This window comes from Cricetulus griseus, chromosome 8, assembly GCF_003668045.3.
Source record: "Cricetulus griseus strain 17A/GY chromosome 8, alternate assembly CriGri-PICRH-1.0, whole genome shotgun sequence".
NCBI lineage: Eukaryota > Metazoa > Chordata > Mammalia > Rodentia > Cricetidae > Cricetulus > Cricetulus griseus.
Window position 1 is genome coordinate 21,416,188 of NC_048601.1, and position 22,232 is coordinate 21,438,419.

Consider the following 22,232-nt stretch of genomic DNA (forward strand, 5'->3'; position numbering starts at 1 on the left):
CCCTCTTCTAGCCTCCAGAGCCACTCAGCTGCAAATGGTACACAGATGTACACACAGGCTAAACAACCTTACTTATAAAAAAAAAAAAAAGACTAAAGGGAAAAGAAAAGGCCAGGTATGGTGGTGCATGCTTGAATCCCAGCACTCAGGAAGTTGGAACAGGGAGATTATGATTTCAAGACCAACCTGGAGCTGTCAATATATGACTCAGCAGATGAAAGTGATTGCCACCAAGCCTAATGACCTAACTTTGATCCTCAGAACACACAAAGTAGAAGAAAAAACAGAAAGACTCCAGTTTAAAAATGAGCTTCAACTTTGCTACTCCATCAAGCTTCAACTATATTGTTACTAAGAAGGGAAGTCTAGGTCCACAGACAGGGGGAAAAAAAGAAAACAAAAAACAAAACAAAACAACAAAACAACAACAAAATCCAAACTATCATGATTGAATTAGCAGTTTTCTTTCCAGTCCACAATCTCAGTCTGGTGATTGGCTCTACAGGGAAAGGGCTTGCCCAGCATGCACAAAGACCTGGGTTTGACCCCCAGCACTAGATAAGCATGAGTGACGTAAAATTGATGACCCCAGCATTAAAGCTGAGGCAGAAGGATCACGAGTGCAAGATCACGCTCAGCTGCAAAGGAGCTTGAGGTCATCTTGGACAACATGAGACCCTACCTTTTTTTTTTTTTAATTGTATTTTTCACCCCAAGACAAGGTTTCTCTGTGTAGTCCTGGTTGACACTCACTCTACTTTGCAGATCAGGCTTGGCTCCGAACTCACCTCTGCCTCCCAAGTGCTGGGATTAAAGGTGTGGGCCACCACCTCTAGACAAGATGCTATCTTAAAAAATAAAGTAAAAAAAGACCTGTGGAGACACTGATTGCCACCGGGCCTAATGACAAGTTCAATGCCCAGAATCCACATGACAGGGAGATCCAACTCCCGAAAGTTGTCCTGACCTCCATTATGAGCACAAACATACACAAAACAGATATAAAATATATTCAAAATATATAAAAGGTTTATTTCAAAAGGCATCACTGGAAGTAAAAGTAGATGTTAGCAATGGGGCAAGCAGTCTTGCACTAGAGCGTTGTCCCTCTACCCAAACATTTCGTGTTTCCAACCATCCAAGGTAAGGTTTTGACTGACAAGGTGAGGACCAGCAGTTCATGTTACTTGCTATTTTATCTTGTGTGTGTTTATGAAGGTGCACACATGTGGTGATGCCTGTGAACCACCTCAGGTGCCATCCACTCTCACCGTCCTAGGCTTCACCAATTTTGCTAAGGCAGCTAGTCAGTAAGCCCTAGGGATCCACCTGTCTCTGCCTCCCCATCCATAGGCCCACCATGCCCAGCTTTTTTACATGGATTCTGGGGACCAAACCTGAGACTTTATGCTTGCAATGCAAGTACTTTACTAACTCAAATATCTCCCCAGTCCTCCGTTGTTTTTATTTTTTGGATTTTTTGAGACAGGGTTTCTCTGTACAGCTTCATAGACCAGGCTGGCCTCAAACTGAGAGATCCGCCTGCCTCTGGCTCCTGAGTGCTGGGATTAAAGGCGTGCGCCACCAACACCCAGCTCTCAAATAAAGAATCTTACAGCATATGTCTGTAGTCCCAAGACTTGGGTGGCAGAGGTAGAAGGATCATCTCAAGTTTGAGGCCAATCTGGTTTACTTAGGGAATTCCAGACTAACCAGGGCTATATAACAAAATCTTGTCTCCAAAAAGTAAACTATAAAGGTTTCACTATTAGCATCAGGTCTCATTCTGATTTATCCCTGACTTACCACTAGAGCAGACATCATATAATCTTATCCCTTTTATTTCAAACTATCCTAGAAGCAGTGTTCTCCCTGAAAAACTACACCTGACGCATCAAATTCAAACAACTCCATCACTCAAACACTCCACTGGACACCAAGAATGGGAAGCACTCTCCAACCTTGGTTCTTTTTGTTTCTGTAAGCTGCTACACCGTAAAGACTATCCTTGCCATCGGGGTCCTTGTGTCTCCACAGCAGAACAAACTTCTCTGACAAAATTCAAGCCCATTCAATGGTTTTACCTAAGCATTTCACATTTTATTCCTGATGAGTACCGGTGGAAACAAAAGGTGACAACGGTATGGTGCCAACTTTTTACAGAAAAACTTCCTGGGTACCATAATAAACTAAGAAAGGGCCGCTTTCCCCCCCTCTAACAGCAAACACCAGTATCACAAGTGTTGGTTACTTCCATAATTCTATTACACCGTTAAGGAAAAAAACAAAACAAAAAACCCCATTTGACTATGACCCCATCTCCTCCCAAAGCATTAACCCAAGATTGTCTTACCCTCTCTCTCTCTTCCTCCTGACGTCTTATTCCTTCTCCTTTCCAGGGCTCCTGAACTTTCTGGAAACAAATTCTCTAGGTTACAGAGGCCAGTAAGGGGAGGCCACCAGAGAACTGTAGAGAACCTCACAAGTTCTTTGACTGTCAGCAAGCTGGAGAGCAGGCAGCTTCCCCAACCAACAATCCAAGGATGGAAAGACAGAGTCACAGGCGCGATCAGTGCCACCCACTAAGTGGATCTAAGGGCAATAAAGCCAGTTCCCCAAAACTAAGATGAATCCTATCCTCAGCATTTGGGTTTCACTCCTAGGATCAGACACTTATTCTTCATTCCCCAGGGCTACAAGCAACCAGGAGTCAGAGGACAGAAGAGGTGAAGGAGGGTCCCTGCTCCTGAGACGTGGCTTTGAAAGCAAAGCTGAGGGTAGGGGGATGCCCAAGCCCTTGTGTCAGGCACAGTGCCAAGTTCAGGCCCAGCCACTTCCTCTGGCCTCGCCCCCCCACTCCACTTCTACGAGGACTTCGACCCCTGCCTACCCAAGGCCTTGTGCCAAGAGGTACCACCTTCAACCTTCAGTGGTCTATGTACTGGAGACCCCCAGCTGTCCCCCTGAAGCCTTCGCCCCCCTGAGACACCCAACTGGGTCCTTCCTCCCGATGTCAACTCCCACTCCTTCCTCAAAGGCCGGTCTCTGGGACGTCCCTCCTTCACCCCTCCAGGGAGCTGAACTCTGCCACCCACCAGACAGGCACCCGCCCCCTAAACCCCCCCATTCCTCCTCATCGCCCGCTCCTCCACAGCCACTTCCGGTTCCGGGACAGGCGCGCGCGCGCGCGCGCACACACACACACACACACACTCTCACTCTTACAGTCGCAGCGTGGACCCCCCACACGCCCTCCCCCCCCACCCGCGCTCCCGCCGCGCTCGCCCCAGGCGGAGGGGAGGGGGAGGAGCGAGGAGCGCGGCGCGCGCCGGCTGCAGCGGCGGCGAGCGAGACTCACCGGGCGGCGGCGGCGGCGGCGGCGCCAGCGCCTGAGCCAGCGCGCGGGAGGGGCGGCGTTTGCAGGGAGAGGAGGGAGGACCCGCGGGGCGCGGGACGGGGAACGGAAGGCGGGGTGCGCGGGCATGCACTGCAGGCGCGAGACGGGACCCCCCCTCACACACACACGCGCACACACACACTGTCGCAGGGCTGCGCGCGAGACACCCGCGGGGCGGGGGCGCGAGGCGGTGTGCGGCCCCCCGCCCTCCCTCCCTCCCTCCCGAACACTCACCCGGAAGTGGTGCTGCGGCTCGTGCTCCCGGGAACCCCGGTTCCTCCACGCCCACCTTCCTCCCTCCCGCCCCCCCTCCCCCCCGCAACAGCCTCAGTGAGGAGTCGTTTCGCCGAGAAGGCGGGAGAACCGGAAACGAAAAGGGGGGGGAGAGAGGGAGGGAAGTAGAAAAGGGAGGGTGGCAGCAGGAAAAGGGGGGGTGGAAGAGAAGAAGGAAAAAAAAAAAAAGAGTTCAAAGACCGAGTCACTTCCGGGAGCGGCCAGGATACGTCCGGCGCTGCTAGGGCTCAGGGATGCTGAGGGCAGAAGTTACGACAAGAAAGGGCGGAAGTGGCTCCTGCCCCAGGGAACTGCCGAGCGATAGGTAGACGTGACGCCCGGCGGAAGTGAGGGCGGCTCCTGCCGAGGGCTGAAGCTGAGCATTCGAAGAGCGCTCCCGGGCTTCCGGAAGAGACAAATTGGGAAGTGAGAGCCTGGGAGCTGGGCAGGTTCATGAATTATGTATGCGTCAAGGCACTAAAGACAGTTTAGGTTCTCCCCTCCTTTCCTAGATCTGTTTTGTTTGTCTGTACGCATGCATCGGTGTGTGTGCGCTCGCCCTCAGCAGCCCACTGGAGTTAGGGATAGCTTCGAGCTTCCCGACCTGGGTGCTGGGAACCGAACCTCCGGTCCTCCCTCCGGAAGAGCGACAAGCACTCCTAGCCGCTGAGCCATCCCTTCAGCCTCGTATGCCTACGGATGCTTAAAAGACGGGGGTCAAGGTTCCTTTCGGAGTGTCATAGGCTGTTGTAGGCAATTAACCTTTTTTCTTGGATCTTCACGAACGTCTTTGCTGAGCGTGGGTGGGGAAAGTCTCATTGCTTTAATAGTCTAGAAAAGATAATAAGGTGCCCATGTTTGTTTGTGGTCCCTGCCTAAGAGCTGTCAAAATCTGCCGGGCGTTGGTGGGGCACGCCTTTAATCCCAGCACTCGGAGGCAGAGGCGGGCGGATCTCTGTGAGTTCGAGGCCAGCCTGAGCGAGTGCCAGGATAGGCTCCAAAGCTACACAGAGAAACCCTGTCTCGAAAAAAACAAAAAAGCTATCAAAATTGAATCCGTCTTCGTCTGATCACACTGATAGTCTGTCTTTGCTTTGGTCCTTTCTTGTTGCCCCCGTCCACGTCTCTTACCTTCTTACCAGGTCCTACTTTAAAATACAACACTCGGCGAACCACTTCCTCCCAGCTCCATGCGGGCAAGGACTTTGAATTGCTCCCTGTGGTATCAACAGATTCCAGAATTTAAGCTGTTCAGTAAACGTTTGTTGCATAAATGAGCAGTTCATTATGAACTATTGCAGGAAACCTCCCCTGATTGCTCCAACGCAGTTTCTTTTAAAATTTCATAGCATTTATTGTGTGTCCTTGCCTTTATTGTTCTGATTTTTGTTTTTCGAAACAGGGTGTCTCCATAAATCAAGCCCTGGCTTTCCTGGAATTCTTATCTGTAAACCAGGCTGGCATCGCACTCAGAGAGCCACCTGCTTCTGCCTCCCAAATGCTAAGTTTCAAGGTATGTGCCACCACCGCCTGGCTTTGTCTTTGAAACGGGATCTTTCGTAGGTATAGTTAAAGCTGTAAAGTTGACCTTGAATCTTTGTTCCGCTTTTGTCTACCTCTTAAGTGATGGGATTTTAAGCCTCTCTTCTTCTTCTATAGCTTTTACTGTTAATTTTAATTAACTTGTATATCTGAATCTATTAAGATTCGTCAGGGAAAAAACTGTTCACACTAGATACTGAAATAGTATGTGTTAAGTCACAGATGCTGCCCTGTAGAGGGGATAAGCTTCCTTCTTTCCTATCTTGTGCCTCCCCTAAGCTGCTAAACTGCTGGCGTGTGATAGCAGGATGGGACAACGGAATTACCCTCCTAATGCTTCCTTCACTAATCTGCTAGGCTCTGAGACCCCTACTCTCTAACGTCTATAAAGGTAATTTCCTTTGTTCTGCAGATTCCTGTTGGTCTCCTATACCAGCTCCATCTGCTTCAATTAGCTGGTGTAATTCAAGGACGTGGTTACCAGAAATCCAGCTCAGTACCAAACCTGGAAGGAATCTTTAATATTTAAGACAATATATCTGTCTGGCTGTTTATTAAATCTATGTAGCCACAAGGCCAAAGAACATGATCTGGCTAGAGTCGAGCTCAGGACTGTTTTGGCTAGTGTAGAATTGTGTTTCCTCAGTGAGAAAGCAAAATTACTCTCTAACAAATAACTATGATCTTATTCTACAGATAATTAAAGTGAGACTGTCTTGAGTGACTCCCCCCACCCCCAAGTCACAGCCAGGAATAGCAAAGGCTACCTTACTTATTTGTTAGTTTGTTTGTTGTTTATGTGAGATAGGGTCTCACTATGTAGCTTTGGCTTAGCCTGGTTGACCAGGCAGTCTTGTTTACTTTTTGAGACAGAATCTTTTGTAGTCCAGGCTGGCCACCAACTTGCTAGGATAACTTTGAACTCCCAATTCTGCTGCCTCAATCTGGATTACAGACACCACTCCCCTTATTTATTTTGGTTTGAGTTTTTGTGTATTGTGCGAAAGCGGAGGCCAGAGGTCAGCATCAGATGTCTTCCTTAATCCCTGTGCTCATTTTTTTTTCTTTTGAGGTGGGTCTCTGACTGAACCTAAAGCTCACCAATTCAACTACATCAACTGGTCATCCAGCCCCAGGTGTCTTCCTGCCTCCCCAGGGCTAGAATCACAGATCTGAGCCACCAGACCCAGATCCTCAGATTTACATCTCTCCAGTGTAGGGAGACACCTTAATCACGCCTCCTAAGGGCTGGCTACAGGAGTGCCTGACCCGGGCCTGTCATGGTGTGGTCAAGGTGATGTCAGGGTGACGTGTGAGAGGTTTAAAGGGACAGACAAGGTACATGGTAGCTCTCTTTTCCTTGCTGCTTTGGCACACTCTGGCTTCCTGTTGGTTGGCATTTACCTATTAAAAGTTATCCTAATCTCACGGACTACGCATTAGTTATTCACGGTGATACCCCAGCACTATTTTGTTGTTAGTGTGTTTTTATTGTCACTGCTATTTGTTTGGTGTTTTGAGATGCTCTCAGAGCTCTCAAACTTGCCACATAGCTAAGATGGCCTTGAGCTTCTAACCACCCAAGCACTGGAATTAATAGGGATATGCTACCATGTAGAGCATTTCTTCCTTTTTATCAGATGTTTGAGCCCAGCACTCAGTCTGTTGATTCAGTTGCAAATTAGCAGGATAAAGGTTTAAGTGGCCCAATCTTCATGTACCTGTAATCCCAGCATTCAAAGAAGCTGTGGCAGAGTTAAGAGTTACAGGCAGGCCAGCCTGGGTTACATAGAGAAGACTTTGCCTGCAAAGGAGGAGGAGGTGAAAGAGAAAAGGAAGAAGGAAGGAGAGGAGAGGAAAGGAATGTGGAAGCAAAACAATAATCCCCAGAAGTCCTGTTCTCCAGCTCTGCATCCCGTATACATTCATCAACCACTCTCTGAGCCCTAGTGCCTCCCTCCGGCAGCCCTCCTGCTTCTGCCGTAAGGAGACTTAAGTCCCTAGAACAAGGCTTTAGAGCTGTGACTGGAGGACATGGTGGGGAGGAGGGCTGTTAATTTTAGCCTGGGGTTCTCCAGCTGGCACAGTTTCTTTCCATCTTGAATCATTTCCACACCCTGAGCTCTGCTGGGAGATCCCTGCTCCTGGGGGCTTCCCCATCCCCTGCTTTGGTATGTGCCACAATGGTAAGCATTCCAGAAACGTGCCCGGGAGAACCTTGGCTGAGTCATTTGATGTACTCAACAAAGAGGGTTTGGCGATAGAAGATGACTCCTCCAATCAGGCCTGTGACGTGTAGCCTTCAAGAAACTTTCAAAAGAGCAGCTTGGCCCTTGCTTTCTTTCCCCTCTATAACTCTATTACCCAAAGCTGCCTTAGGACTTGAGTCTGTTCAAGTTTTAGAAAAGAGGAAAATTAAGGTCTGTTCCCCAGGGCCCTGTGCGTTGTCACTGTTAGCACTGACCCTGTCTAGCACAACTCTAGGCAATCCAAATATCCAGACTCTCCTTTCTCCCACCTTTCGCCTTCTGCCTTTCCTTTGGGGAAAAGGAACAGGGGAGACTTCCAGTGTCTTTAATGGTGTGTTTAATTTATTTAAATTTAGAGGGACTGCAGCCTAATCAGACAGCAATTAATTCCTTCTTCATTAGGGGACTTCATGTGTGCCTTTTGCATATGAATGAGCCACAGGGTCACACTGTCCCTTTAAAGAGAGAATTGTTGAAGGTGAGAGCAGGGAGCCCTCCAAACAGGAGTTCCTTGCCCTTCTGCACCAAATGCTCTTTCCTTTCCACTCTCCTCTGGCAAGGGCTCCAGCCCTGTGGGGGAAGCTGGAAAGGTTAAGGAGGCGTCCCTCACTTCCCCGGATCCCTTTCCTAACACGGCCTGTCAGCAACATCCCCTGCACCTTCAGTTTCCTCCAGCTCCCCCCCTTCTTCCTTCCTTCCTTCCTTCCTTCCTTCCTTCCTTCCTTCCTTCCTTCCTTCATTTTTCGAGACAGGGTTTCTCTGTGTAGCTTTGTAGACTGGATTGGCCTCGAACTCGAGATCCACCTGCTTCCCTTTTTTTGGATACCTCTAGATTCCTTAGGTGTGTTGACACCTAGAAGCCTCCTCAGAAGGCTTCTTCACCTCCTGCCTCTGCTGGTTGGTCATCACTCTGGCCAGCTTGCTGCTTTCCTCTGGGGAAGTTCGTCCTGAACACCACTGTTGTCCTGAGAGAGACACTCCTTCCTCCCCATACTCCTCACCGTGTGCTTTAGGGGGTTCAGCCACACCTCCCTCAATATACAGCACAGCTCCCCAGCATCTAAAACACACCAACACACACACACACACACACACACACACACACACACACACACACACACACAGCATTGCTATTTATATCTTCAAAGATGAAACACATGGAGGCAGGTCCAGTGCAGGAAGCCCACACTGCCCTCTTGGATACTATATTGTCTCCTTCTTCCCTGGGGCTACCCATTTCCAGGGAGCAGGTGAGGCACAGATTGGGGGGTGAGCAAGGCCTGGGTGGTTACCACAGCAACAGAGCCTAGCAACAGCTGAGGAGCTGATGTGTGGGCTTCACTAGGGCTGTTAAAGAGCCAAGCCTAGAATTGGGACCTCAGAGGTGACTGATCCCAGCTGGGCAGCCTGTGTTCCCTCCCCAGACACACCCCTTGATTCCACCCCCACAGCCCAGCAAATGCCTTCCTCGCAATGGAAAAGCTAATGAGCTAACCACAGGCTTCTGGTGCAGCATAGCTTTTGGCGGGCAGTTGTGGGTAGGTAAGGGACATGTCCAGGAGCAAGGATGAAAATAAACCAAGTAGAGCACCCTCTCCTGTGGCTCACTTTTTTTTTTTTCTCCATCTTTCTCTCCTCTGACCCTTTATCCTCTGCCTTAGCTGTCTTGTCCATCTTGGTGACTCATGCCTGTAATCCCAGCATGCAAGAGGCCAAGGTGGGGGGATCTAGCCTGGAATACAGAGTGAGAGACGCTGTCTCCAATCAATCAGTCACTTTCTGGCTTGTCCCATTGCCTGTCCTAAGAAATGTCCCCCTTTTCTCTGTCTCTCTTCTCTCACTCTCTTTTGACCCTCACTAACAAGGAACAAGGCAGCCACACTCCTCACTCCAGTTCCTCTCCTGCAGGGCTCTTCCTCCTCTGGACCCTTCCTTCAGCTCCCCCGTCCCGTCCCAAGTGAAGACATCCATCAGCTCCCAGCTTCAGGTAGAGCAGGCCAGATGACAGTCTAGTCTGGAGAAGTGCCCCATCTCCCCCTTGTTAACCGTTCTCCTTCCTGCCAGTCTGTGTGTGTGTGTGTGTGTGTGTGTGTGTGTGTGTGTAGGGGGGCTTATAAGGCAACCTAGGGCACTTAATTATCTTGCAAAGGCTTTATTTGAAAATTTTGAAACTTACATCCCACAAGATTATCACCACAAGAAGAAAGAGATAATACAAAAATATATATCACAGCATAGGAGCCAGGTTAGAGGAAGAAGGGAGGTGGAGAAACCAATGAGAAAGAGGACCTGAGGAGAGGAAAAGGGTGAGAGGCAGGAGGGGAGAGACGGGGACATGAAGGGACCCAGGAAGAGAAGGGCGGATGTGGGGGCAGAGCTCCCAATGGCCTTGAACCAGCTGGCTTCAGTCCCTGGCAGCCTAGGTACAGTTAGGGAGGCCTTCGGGAAGGGTGGGAAGAGGAGGACCTGTTCAGGGGGCTCTGAATTCCACAGAGACACAGACACACAGACAGCCCGGACAGACGGACAAGACAAGGGACTTGGGAGGGAAGGGAGGACATGGGAGTCCCTTCTCATGTAGTGCAGCAGGTGACTCCCCCAAAGCCATCTTTCAGATGGATGACAGGATTTAGCAATTGGGCCTCACTGCCCCCATTCCTATGGGGGAGCCCTCGGAGCAATGCCGGTGCCCTTGGAATGGGATGGATGGAAGGACAGTGAAACCTAAGACATGGAATGAGATGCAGCCATGACAGACGGCCCAAGGAGCCCCTAGCTCACCTCCCACCCACCTCTAGGGCAGCATGCAAGGGCCACAGAAACTAGACCAGTGGGTGTTGAGGCAGAGTAGGTACTCTATGCCATGTATTGGGCCAGAAATGCACAGCCCAGTCTGAGTTGGGCACAGAAAATGCAGAGGGGGATAGAACATGTGCAACAAGAGGGAGAGAGAGAGAGAGAGAGAGAGAGAGAGAGAGAGAGAGAGAGAGGCTAGGAGCCAGCTGAGCAGCCGTGGACGGGGACACAGAGCAGAGCAGTATGGAGAGCTGAGAGTGTGCTATGGCCTGTGAGGGTGGACGGTGGAGTGTGCAAGGCTTTTATGTGAGTGTGCAGGGTGGGGGTGGGGGACCCAAAGTCACAAGTGTGGGAAGCCCCCAACCACTGGAGGCAGACAGTTGGGCTTGCCCATGGGGTCAGTGAGTGTTCCAGGTGGTGTGCAAGGGCAGGGGCTGGGAGCCCCCCACCATGGTCCCAGTTCCCTACGGTGGCCCCACCCTCAGTGGATGGTGGCTATGCTGGCCACTTGGCCTCCTGCTTGGCAGCACCCCAACATGGAGGGGGGGGCATCACAGATTCACCAGGGGAATCCTGAGAGGAAGAGGGAAAGTGCATAGTCAGGAACCAAGGGGTCGGCTGAAGCTGAAGGTGAAGCAAAGACAGCAGGTACTCGGGGTTAAGGGGGCAGACTGGAATTAAAGAGTGGCACAATAGGACATGGGGGGGGGCGGACAGCAGGAGTCCCCTTTCCCCAGGAGAGGATCTGACCAGCTGGGAGGCCCGGGAACCAGGTCAGGCAGGAGAGTCATGTGGAGAAGACCACCCACCCCAGAAAGACCCACTGAAGGTCTGGAGACCTAAGTTGCATTCCCTCCTCACCCTCCCATTCCATTGGCCCCTGCCCTCACCGGTTCAACTGGAAGGCTGGAGCCCCCTTGGACTGTGGCATCCCAGGCCGGGGTCCCCCTCGGGGCTCCTCATGGTCAGGGGTGGGGGTAGGTGAGTCCCCGAAGGCCCCCAGAACAGTGACTCCAGCAGGGGACAGGTCTGTCAGTGGTTGCTGGCTCTCCTCCTGCCTCAGGGCACCTTGCTGCCCTGAGGGCCTGCGCCGCTTCTGGCTGCGGTCCCAGCTTGTGCATCAGAAGGAAAGAGGTCTTTTCACACACTGGATTGCCCTCTATCTTAGGCCAGCACCTCTGGTCAACCCAGCTTCTCCCTTCTTCCCTGGCACCTCCAACTTCTCCACAGGACGGAGACTGTCCTCTGAGACCGTGCACCCATCAAACTATCCCATCTGCTTCCCTCTAAACCATCTTTGGAGAGCCACAGGCTTAGTGCCCCCTTCCCACCAATGCAAAGCCCCTCTAAGCTGCCCCTTGCCACACTGAAGCCCAGAGGAGCCCTTTCTCTCCTCTGCAGGAACTTGGCAGATCTAGTTCAAGTTTAAAGTCAGCTAATGACTTGGGCACCTGAGTCTAATGATTCTGTCAGTAAAGTGTGAAGGACTATGTGACCCACCATTAAATGTGTACAAAGAAAGCTCCCAGTCCCCCCCTCCCCGTCCACCCCCTTCCTGGATAGAAGCCCTAGGAAAGGGTTCTGCAGCCTGGTTCAGTTTTCTCTGTCTTGGAGAGCTGCCCACCAAAGTCCCCGGTATAGATAAATAATCCCCCGCCCCTCCCACTACTCTTGAATTTTTCTGGGGGAATCTACACTGGTTTCTCCCACTCCTCCTCCACTCCAATTAGTTTTTTTCAGTCTCTTCCCTTCATCCTTGATTTCCTACTCCCGTGAAATGGCTGTCCTTGATCTTGCCCTCTGCCCAGCCTTTACCAGCCTTCAGACATCTCCCTCGGCTTACCAGAACTTGAAGATGATGCCAGTAGCCACAAGAACAATGATAATGGATATGGTGATGGTAACATAAAGCTGAGGGTCCACACCTGATAAAGAGGGAAGACAGCTGTTGGGAGGCCTGAGGCAGGGTCAAAGTAGGGAGTGGCTGAGTACTGCCCCGTGAAGCCACATTGCCTGTCTACTCTGGACTCTGGCTCTTTGTCATCAACTTTCTCCCAAACATGACATGTACCAAATCTTACACATACCTGTGATGAGGATGAGACTCCAAGGTCAGAGAGAACCATCCTCCAGTATAGAGACCCGGGTAGAGGTTATCAGATGATCTTCTCTGGCCCTATCCTAAGCCAGCATCCAGCACAGACTGTGTGCTAACACATTGCCGGGTAGCCACCTTCCTCCATAGCATCCCTCTGCTAGGAAGACCCATTCTGTTTTTAAGGTTTATCTCATATGTCAATCGACCTGTCCCCGGGGTGAAATAGTCTCTCACTTGTCTGTTTTCCTAACAACAGGCTGTCCGTGTTTCTTTTAGAGTGTTTATTGTGTTGACTCATCCCTACATGTTTACACATCTGTCTTCAACAGATGTGGACCTGAGCTCCTTCGGAGTGCAGTTGGCATCCCTACCTCTGCATCCTTGCCGGCCTAGAACCTGGCAGATGAGGCCTCAATTTCGACTTAGTCTTCAACCACCCTCCTCACCCTACCAGCCCTGCTCACTCACCTTCTCCACGCCCCCCAAAGAGGAAGGGCCTCAAGGTAGCAGGTGTTTCCCCAAGGATGAGTCCATCTCCATCATCCCGCATGGAGTCTGAGTTGGGGTGCGGGGTAGCCAGCCCATGTGGGGCTGCAAAGCCATAGTCCAGGGGCAGAAATCCAGGATTGACAGAGTTGGGGTCCCCTCCATCCTCCCGAGATACTGTGGGACCCCACACAATAGCCCAGGGGTACTGAGATGAGGGAGGCCCTTCCTCAAAGCCCGATGGGGTGGCAGGAGGTGCAGTGCCCGGCAGAACTTGCCGACGTGATCTCGGGACCCGTGGGGATCGGCTTGGTGGAGGAGCCCGCTCCCAAACACACACATGGCGAGGGGCTGAGGGGCCACCCCGGACGCAGGGGGGACGGGCCGGGGCTGGTGGGGATCGAGGGGAGGAGCCCTGAACGGGCAGTGGGAGGGGTAGCAACAGCAGCGGCCAGAGAGGGAGGAGTTGGGACAGCAATAGAGCAGGCCTATAAGAAGGGAGAAAAAGCAAGTGAGACCCGGGTCACTGTGGGCTCATGAATGAGAAGGGCAGGCTCACACCAGAAATCTCGGGCACCTCCCTCCAGGTTCCCCTGCTAAAACAGACGTGTGTTAGTTAGGAAGACCCTGGCCTCATCTTGTCTCTTCTTGGGGTGGGCGGGGGGGGGGGGGGGGCGTCAGTCCTCCTGAAGCCCTGAATTGGCCTAGGCGGGAAAGGGCCCAATCCCTCAGGGAAAGTGGTCTTCAAGCTCCCTCTGCTGGGCCAAACTCACCACATCCTGCACTCCGTGTCTGAGGTCTTCCTCAGCTGTGACCCAGATTTTCAGCCTTTACTGGAGGAAAAATGAGGGTGTCATACCCCAACCTGCCCTGTGTACACCCATCCACCAGTTCTGCCCCTCCATGCCCCCCACTCCCACCCCACTGCACAATTACCAGCCAGCCAGCTGCTGCTTCCCAGCATCCACTGCTTCTCAGCATCCACTTAGGGAAAACTCCCTAAAGTAGCCCCCAGCCCCACCTTCAGCATCCCAGAGGGGTCCCTGCTGCCTCCTGGCCCCGGTGTCTGTCTACTCCTGTCTCTTTGGCTTCCTTCCTTCTCACTTCCTCTGCCCACAGCTTCAGGCTTCTTGGATCTTAATTTAGAGCCAAGAACCTTGTGATTCCCTGAGCACCTACCGCTAGGGAGGGAGTTTGAGGGTGGGGGAGGGAAGGGAAGTCAATCTTCCTGCGTGTTGGAGGGCAGGGGGGTGCTAGAAGCCCTCTCACCTCTTGTAGTGCCAGGCACTTCTGCGATGAAGCCCAGAACCTAGCTGCCTTTTTCAGAAAAATGGTAGGTGGGAGAAAAGCTACAGAACATGACTTTTGTTCTTTTTTGCATAGGTGCATTCTGAAAGAGGGTGGTGTTCCAAGGAAGCCACCCCCCAACTGTGGCTCTCCTGGGCAAAGTCCTAGGAGAGTCTAGATGGCTGGCTCGCAAAGGAAGTGCGGTCTCCAAGCTGGGGGTGGAGAATCCCAGGGGTTGGGGTCTCCAGAGAGAAGGGGCATGTGACACCCTGTGTCTTCTGAATTCCTAGTCTCTATCTGCGCATTGAACACTCCCCGGGAATAAGCTGGGGAAGGGAATGGCGTGGTGGACAATAGGCGTGAGGGGTGTGATGGGCTGAGGGGGCAAAGGTTGGTCAAGAGTGAGAAGAAAGGTGTACAGCAGCTGGGAAGCCATGGGGAGGGAAGGGGGCATACAGCGGAATCACAGAGGACGCTGAAGGGAGAAGATGGCACGGAGGAGAAAGTGGGAGAACAGGCAGGTGGAGAGGGGTCGACCGGCCTGGTCAGGAAGGAAGCAAAGAGAGTGGAGGGATGGGGTTCAGAGACAAGGAGAAAGTCGTGGGGTTAGAAAAGAACATCGTGTTGAAGGCAGAATCAGAAAAGCAAGGAATGGGAATAGGGGGGAAAACGGAACAGCAAAGATGGAGGAGTTAGGAATTGTTTCTTGAAATTTAAAGGCATATGGAGACAGAGCTGGAGGCCAGGTGAAAGCGAAGGAAAAGGAACGAGATAGGCCAGGGGGCTTGATGAGAGGCTAGAGAAGGGAGGAAAGAAACGGCAGACGAACCGGTGGAGTGGATAAGGGCTCAGACACACCAGTAGCCGGCTGACTCCAGGACCCACCTGCCCCTCCTGCTACACCCCCCTCCCCTGCCACCAACGTCAACTCCAGCCCCTTCATACACACCCTGTACCCCTCTGTCACCCCCTCCAGGAAGTCCGCAGTCCCCGAGCTGGTGCGCCACCCCACCCCCTTCGCGCTCCTCACCGACCTGTTGTGCGCAGAAAGCGAACTGGGGGTGGGTGGGGGAACAGGGCCCCATTCCCTAGCAGAGCCCCCAAGCCCGCCAAGCCCGCAGGCCTGCACTCCCTCCACGGGGCTGGAAAAGCGGCGCGAGCCGGGGAAACCAGGAAAAGATCGGCCAAGGGATTCGGAGGCAGCACCCAGAGCGGAAAGGGGACCTGAGGCAGGAGGATGCCCGAAGCTGCAGGATGAGCTAAAGGCGGGATGGAGGCAGCCGCGGAGACGCGCTGATCGCTGCACCAGGAGGGGAGGATGGAGTCGGGACAGCGGAGGGATGGAGGGCACGCTGGAAAGGAGCCCTTGGCGGCCGGAGCCCGACGAGGGACCAGACCAGGAGGGGCTGGAGGCGAAGGGCGCGGAGCTGGCACTGGGGAGGGCAGGGCCCACTCCCTCCGGGTGGGGGCGTTGGGTCCCCCCCGTCTCTCTCTCACCTGCATGCCTGGCGTAGCGGCGCGACGACTGCAGGCGCTCGGAGCTGCGCGGGGCTGGGGGGTCGCAGAAGCGGGTGGGGCGCCGGGCATGGTCGGGAGGTTCGCCTGGCAGCAAGGCGATGGAGCGGAGGGGGGCGGGCGCCCAGGGCGCGGCGGCGGCGGCGGCGGCGGCGGCGGCGGCGGCGGCGGCGCGGCGGCGGCGGAGATGCTCGCTTCGGCTGGCTCGGCTGGGCTCGGCCGGGCTCGGCTGGGTTCGGCGGGCGACTAGGACCACTTGGTCTCCGCCTCTCCTCTTCACGTCTGTAGGCCACGCACAGTTTAACTCATCGCTTGCCACATTGCGAGATTAGCTTTTGTCCCAGGTGCAAGCAAGGTTGAGGAGGGCAGCAGGGATGGGAGAGGGGCAGAGACCTCTAGTTGTTGGGGTTATGATGGCACGCTCTCCCTCTGCCTAAGCGGCTCCACAGACCCCATGATTTCTGACCCCGAAGCCGTTCTGAGATTCTGAGTCACCCATACATTTGATTTACCAACTCTGGCCAGGGTGGAAAGGGATGGGAGTTCAAGACCATGGATGAGAGGACGAGGGAGGAGGGGTAGGAGAGAAAACTGCATAAACAAATTAGAGTGCCCCAATAGCCTAATCCCCTTATTTCATTTTGGCCCTGCTATATAATTCATTCTGTCTGAAGCAACCCAAACAGACCTTAAGCGGTTCAGTAGCCATTGACTGTCCTTAGCTTTTCCAAGGATATCAGAATATCCAAACCACTTACTGTGGCTTACAAGGAAGCCCTGTAGGTTCCTGTCTCTAGATATCTCTGATTTTCTTCCCACGGATTTCTGTGTCTCAGCTACAGTGTGGCTGACATATGTCCCTAGAAGGTGGCAATTGGAACCTGCCTCAGGGCTTTGCACCTGCTGTCCCCTCTAGAAGCTTTTCTCTGGCCCATGCCAGTCTCACGTAGATCCAGTCTTCCGAGAGGCCTTCCCTAATCTCTTAAAACTCCCTGACCTGAACCATGATGGCTCAGGGGGCAAAGGTGCTTGCCACGAAGCCTGACTACCCGAGTTCTAACCCCTAGGACCCACATGGTGGAAAGAAGACTCCTTTGTGTTGTCATCAGACCTCTAACCAAGTGTGTGAGACACAGACACTAAGGAAATGTAACTGAAAATTTCCTCTGGCCCAACTTCTACCCACTCATATCTCACCCTTCTCCATACCCCCACCCCCCAACTTGTAGGAATTCACACTCTCCCAGTTCCCCTCCTGCCTCCTGCTAGCCTTTATTAGTCTTCCTCTTCTCTGACTTCTTAAGTGTTGGAGCCTCTTAGGGCTTAGTCCTTGGCCTTCTCTTTCCACGTTCTTTGTCCAGTGATCTCATCCAGTCCCAGGGCTTAAATACTCTGTAAATGTCAGTGAGTCCTAAATTTATTTCCATGGTGCCAGACTCATTTGTCCAACCGCCCACTTGACATATCCACTTCGATGTCTAATAGCCATGCAAACCTAATGTGACTCAAATAGATGTCTTGAACTCCCCCACCCCCAATTCACTTCTGCCCAGGGCTCTTTGTCCTGAGACATGACAACTCCTTGTTGTTCAAGCTAAAAAAGTGTTTTGACTTTCAGTTCCTTCGGTGTATCCGCAGCACGGGCAAGTGCTACAGCCTCCACGTGGCCCCGTCTACCCTGTTCAACGTTTTTGTTAGAGTCCGGATCCAAGCTGCCGTCTCACATCTGGAACCACAGTAGCTTCTTAGATGCTACTTCATTTCTGTGCTCATCTTTGACAAAATGCTCTTTACAGTTGCCAGTAATATTTTAAAACCTAAAAGCGCTTTCCTTTTAAAATATTCAAGGGCTGGTGAGATGGCTCAGCAGGTAACCAAGCCTAACAACCTGAGTTTGATACTCAAGACCCACAGGGTGGAAGGAGAGAACCAACTCCTACAAAGTTGTCTGCTGACCGCCATGTATGCCCGCGCGCGCGCGCGCGCGCGCACACACACACACACACACACACACACACACACACACACACAGTGAATAAATACAACATAAAAGCCACCAGCGTGTATTCCCTCATACACAGTGCTTCTGCCAAATCAGATTTCCTGCTGTTGCAGAGCATCAGAAACCATTCCCTCAGAATCCCTGTGCTTCAAGCCCCTCTCCCACCAATAAATACTTCACTACTGTCTCTCTATTTGTACCTGGTTGACTCTTTCTTGACATTCTGACCTCTGCCCCAGACCTAACGGGGTCTCCGCTGCACCCTTGTTTCGTCATCTTTTCTGCTGCATCCTTGTCTTACCATCTTTTCCGGGGCAGCAGTTCCTGGCATGGTTTTATATTTACTGTTTATTGTCTTCCAACACACACTTGAGAGCAAACACCTCATTTGTCATCTTCACCCCATAGCCTGACTGCAGGGTTTTGTCACATGGCAAAACCTCCATCTTCATTGCTTGGTGTACACGGTCTGGGACCGACCCCTGCCCACTCTGAACTCCCTTTATTATCTCCATTGCTGCCCCCTGCTTCTCCTCTCCATCTGCCCGCCTTCCCTCATCCCTGCACTCTGCTGCGGTTGAGTCTCTGCTCTCACACACACCCCTCCTGGCCGTCCTCCTCCTCCTCCTGTCCTCAGCGCTGTCTGTTGTTACTCAGGCACACCCGCCTCTAGGAAGCAAGCCTGCTGTTGAGACCAGCATCTGCGGCATTACTCTCCTCCTTGCCTGTCCCTGACAGCCTTTCATTCCAAGTCAAAACAGCAGTGAGTCAGTGAGCTACCCTCTCAGTGGCTCCCAGTGGCAAGAAAAAGGCAGTGCATATCTGATGAAAACACAGCTATTGGGCCATGCCAGGGAGCTCACACAATTCCTGCCACCTCCTAGGCTCCCTGGGATAAGACTCTAGTGGACTCGTTGTAACCTGGTGAGGACTGCATTTCATTTATCAAATGAATGTCCATGCAGTATAATGCCTTGCACATGAAGCTTTGCATCACGATCAGTTATTTTTAGTATTTTTTATTCCTTTCAACAAATGCTTCGTTATGTGAGACAGAGTCTCAGACTGTCTGGACTGGCCTTGAATTCACTGTATAGCTGAGGGTAACCTTGAACTCCTGACCTCCTGTCTCCATTTCCTTAAGTGATAGGGATTAAGGGAATGCAGCAGCCACACCCAAACATCAGCAAAATTTTTTTTTTTTTTTTGCACATAACTACAAACAGCGTAGAGCACTGGACCAGGGCATACAGTGAAGAGCAAAGTCACTGCTCTTACACTTTAGTAAGGGAGACACTGAGCTACCGTGTGACAGGCTGGGGCTCTCCATCATTGGTGGAGCGTGTGCTTAGCATGTGCAAGGCTCTGGTGTCTGCATTACTATTCTGGACTCAGATAGTGCTCCCCATATCTGTCGGCTGGATTTCCTTCCCCAGGCTGGCTTTGAACTTGCAATTCTCCTAACCCAGAATCCCTAGTATCACCATGGCCAGTCAAATTTCCATGTTTTCCTTTTTTTAAACAATTATGCGTATTTGCCTGTGCCCTAGTGCAGGTGTGGAGGTCAGGGGACAGCTTACACAAGTGGTGTCTCTCTTTCCATCTTGTGGGTCCCCGGAATCAAACTCAGGTCATCAGGTTGGGTGGCAAGTGCCTTTACCCACTGAACCATCTAGCTGGCTCCACAGTTCTATGCGTTCTTTCCTCAAATGCCCAGTGTCTCTCTCAGCTGTTGGTCTTCCTGCTTTATTAAGAAAGCAGGCCAGGTGGTGGTGGCTCACACCTTTAATGCCAGAACTAGGGAGGCAGAAGCAAGTGGATGCCTGTGAGTTCGAGGCCATCCTGGTCTACAGAGTGAGTTCTAGGACAGCCAGGGCTGTTACACAGAAACCCTATCTTGAAAAGAGAGAGAGAGAGAGAGAGAGAGAGGAGAACAGAAGAGAACAGAAGAGAAGAGAAGCAGGCAGAGTCTTTCTCACCACCTCCCATCTTCCTGTACCACTGCCCTTTTGGGTGGGCCCTGTCACCACCCAAAGTTGTCATTGCAGCAACTGCCCCTCCCTATCCTGAAGCCTTCCCGTCCCCCTGTCTACCTGGCTATTGCCAGCAGCACGCAGCATGTTTAGCTTTCTCAGACAATCCTCCTCGGTTCCTATTATGGAAGGGCTTTTTCAGAACATGGCCTCTACCCACCACCACCCTCCCCCATCCCCCCTTGTCTTTCTCTCTAAAGGGTTGATGTTTGTAATTCACCGTCTGGTGTTTTGGAGATAGATAGAGTCTTGCTACATAGCCCTGGCTGGCCCAGAATGCCCCATGTAGACCAGATTGGCCTCAACTTTGCAATGATCTTCCTGCCTCTGCCTCACAAGTGCTGGAATTACAACAAGAACCACCACTCCCCACTCTGTAATTCATCATCTTTGTGAATCCAGTTTATGAAATGGCAGGTTTCTTTATGGTATTTTCACATATGCTTCACATTGGTTGATTCTGCTCCCGTCTGCCCACCCTCTGTACCGTTCTGCCCGATTCTACTTCCATATCTCGTGTGTCCTGTTACCCTCCCCTCCCCCTCACTTAAAGCCTCCTTTTTCTTGTCTTCCGGACCTTTTCTAGTTTCCCAGAATTTACCCACATTTACCCCCACTCCATGTACTTATTTAACAATTTGCAGCTAAAATCCCCATCTGAGAGAGAACATGCAGTCTCTGTCTTTCTGAGCCAATCACTGTGTTTCCCATTCTAGTGATGTCCCTGCCAACTCCATACTTTCCTTTTTCTTTGTGGCAGAATGAAATCCCATTGTTTATATGTACCATATTTTCACACCCATTCAGCTATCGATAGACATCTAGGTTGATTCCCCTTTCTCGATATCATAAAAAGAGCAACCATGAACACAAATGAGCAAGTGTCTCTGTAGCAGGATGCAGAATCCTTTGGGTATATGCCCAAGATGCTATAGCTGGGACATGTGGTCGTTCTAGTTTTGTTGTTTTGATTCATACAGTGACTGCTCCAGCTTATGCTCCCACCAACAATGGACAGGGCTTCCTTTTTCTTCACAGTATTGACAAAATTTGTTGCCATTTGCTTTCTGGACAAAAGCCATTTTGGACAGAGGCGATATGAAATCTTATGGGATCTGGAGACTGAACTCATTTCTCCAGGCTTGGCAGCAAGCACCTTTACCCCTTTAGCTGCCTCACCACTGCCCTGTACACACACACACACACACACACACACACACACACACACACACACACACACACGTGACAGGGGTGGGGGTGAGGGTGATGCACACATGTGGAGGCCCTCCACTATCCATCTCCGTTTCATTCCCATAAGACAGGTCTCTCACTGAACTAGAAGCCCACCACTTCAGCTAGGTGGCTGGACAGCGAGCTCCACTTCTCCCCTTCCTATGTCCCATCCCCACTAGGGTTACAAACATACATAGTCATACCTAACTTTCATGTGGGTGCTGGAGATTTGAACTTAGGTTCTCATGCTTGCAGAGCAAGCACTCTTACCCACTGAGCCATCTCCTCAGACCCTTCAACACTTTAAAAATATTTATTAGCTGGAGAGATGGCTCAGTGGTTAAGAGCACTGACTGCTCTTCCAGATGGACCTGGGTTCAATTCCCAGCATTCACATGATAGCTCACAATTGTCTGTAACTTCAGTTCCAGGGGACCTGACACCCTCACACAGACATACAAGCAGGCAAAACCCCAATGTACATTAAGTAAATAAATAAATAGTTTGAAATATTTATTGGCCAATTGTACTTCTTTTTATTTAAAAATTATTTTTTAAATCAATAATATGACTCCTAATGCTATTCTGGTATATTCATAGACTAGCGCCCAGCTCAGTCACCATCAGAGAAGCTTCCTCTGGCAGCTGATGATAGCAGATGCTTAGACTCGCAGCCAAACATGAGGTGGAGTGCGAGAGTCCTAATTGGAGATCCATCAGGTACCTCCCGTTGGAGTTCGGGGATCCGTGGAGATCCCTGAGGAAGAATTGTAGAAGCCAGAGGGGTCGAGGACACCACAAGGACATGGTCACAGAAATGACTAAGCAGGGCTCATAAGGCCTTAGAGGCTGAAGTGGCAATCACGAAGCCTGCAGAGGTCTGTGCTAGGTCCCCTGTGTATAGTATTTCGTTGCGACTCCAAACAGTGGGAGTGAGGGGTGTCTCTGACTGTTTTGCCTGCTCTTGGGACCCTTTTCCTTCTACTGGGCCAACCCTGATGTCAGGATTTGTGCCTAGTCCTCTTGTAACTTGTTATGCTCTGTTCAGGTGGGAGGCCTGCTCTTTTCTGAAGGGAAACTGAGAGGAATGAGTGGCTCTGGGGGAGAAGGGCTGTGGGAGGAGGAGAAACTGCAGTCAGGATATATTGTATGAGAGAAGAAAGAATTAAATTTTAAAAATGTATTTCTTCTACATGGATGATTTGCCTGCATGTATGCCTGTGTACTCTGGTGCCTCCAGAGGCCAGAAAAGGGCGTGGATCCTATGGAACTGGAATTGCAGATGGCTGTGAGTCACCCTGCAGGCACCGGGACTCAAACC

At 51.6% G+C, this 22,232-nt stretch overlaps 2 protein-coding genes across 12 annotated transcripts in view; both read right to left on the bottom strand.

The window, feature by feature from the left end:
• Positions 1–3,844, bottom strand: part of Znf384 (zinc finger protein 384) — a 29,980-nt gene extending 26,136 nt beyond the window's left edge. For 2 of the 9 annotated variants that reach the window (XM_027428281.2, XM_027428282.2), the window contains exon 1: positions 2,354–2,881. The gene's annotated coding sequence lies outside the window, so the exon portion shown is untranslated. The other 7 variants (XM_027428275.2, XM_027428277.2, XM_027428276.2 and 4 more) reach the window with 7 other exon arrangements.
• Positions 3,845–9,597: 5,753 nt separating this feature from the next.
• Positions 9,598–14,028, bottom strand: Pianp (PILR alpha associated neural protein). 3 transcript variants are annotated; one of them, XM_027428273.2, is made up of 6 exons: positions 13,863–14,028; positions 13,615–13,674; positions 12,824–13,329; positions 12,101–12,182; positions 11,148–11,369; positions 9,598–10,185 (listed from the first exon to the last, which is right to left on the bottom strand). In XM_027428273.2, the coding sequence occupies exons 2-6, from the start codon at positions 13,617–13,619 to the stop codon at positions 10,035–10,037; spliced, it is 966 nt and encodes a 321-aa protein (XP_027284074.1). In that variant the 5' UTR covers positions 13,620–13,674; positions 13,863–14,028; the 3' UTR covers positions 9,598–10,034. The 3 variants fall into 3 exon arrangements, with proteins under 3 accessions (XP_027284074.1, XP_027284072.1, XP_027284075.1); XM_027428271.2 differs by having other exon boundaries at positions 13,778–14,028; XM_027428274.2 differs by having other exon boundaries at positions 10,047–10,830; positions 13,778–14,028.
• Positions 14,029–22,232: the final 8,204 nt, after the last annotated feature.

Bases quoted from the DNA above. Each gene is read 5' to 3' on its own strand.
- Pianp (XM_027428273.2), bottom strand. The intron at 11,370-12,100 runs GTAAGCCGAGGG...CTGATGCACAAG, and splicing joins GGCATCATCTTCAAGTTCTG to CTGGGACCGCAGCCAGAAGC. The intron at 10,186-11,147 runs GTGAGGGCAGGG...TCCATGTCTTAG, and splicing joins CCAGCCTTCCAGTTGAACCG to GTTTCACTGTCCTTCCATCC.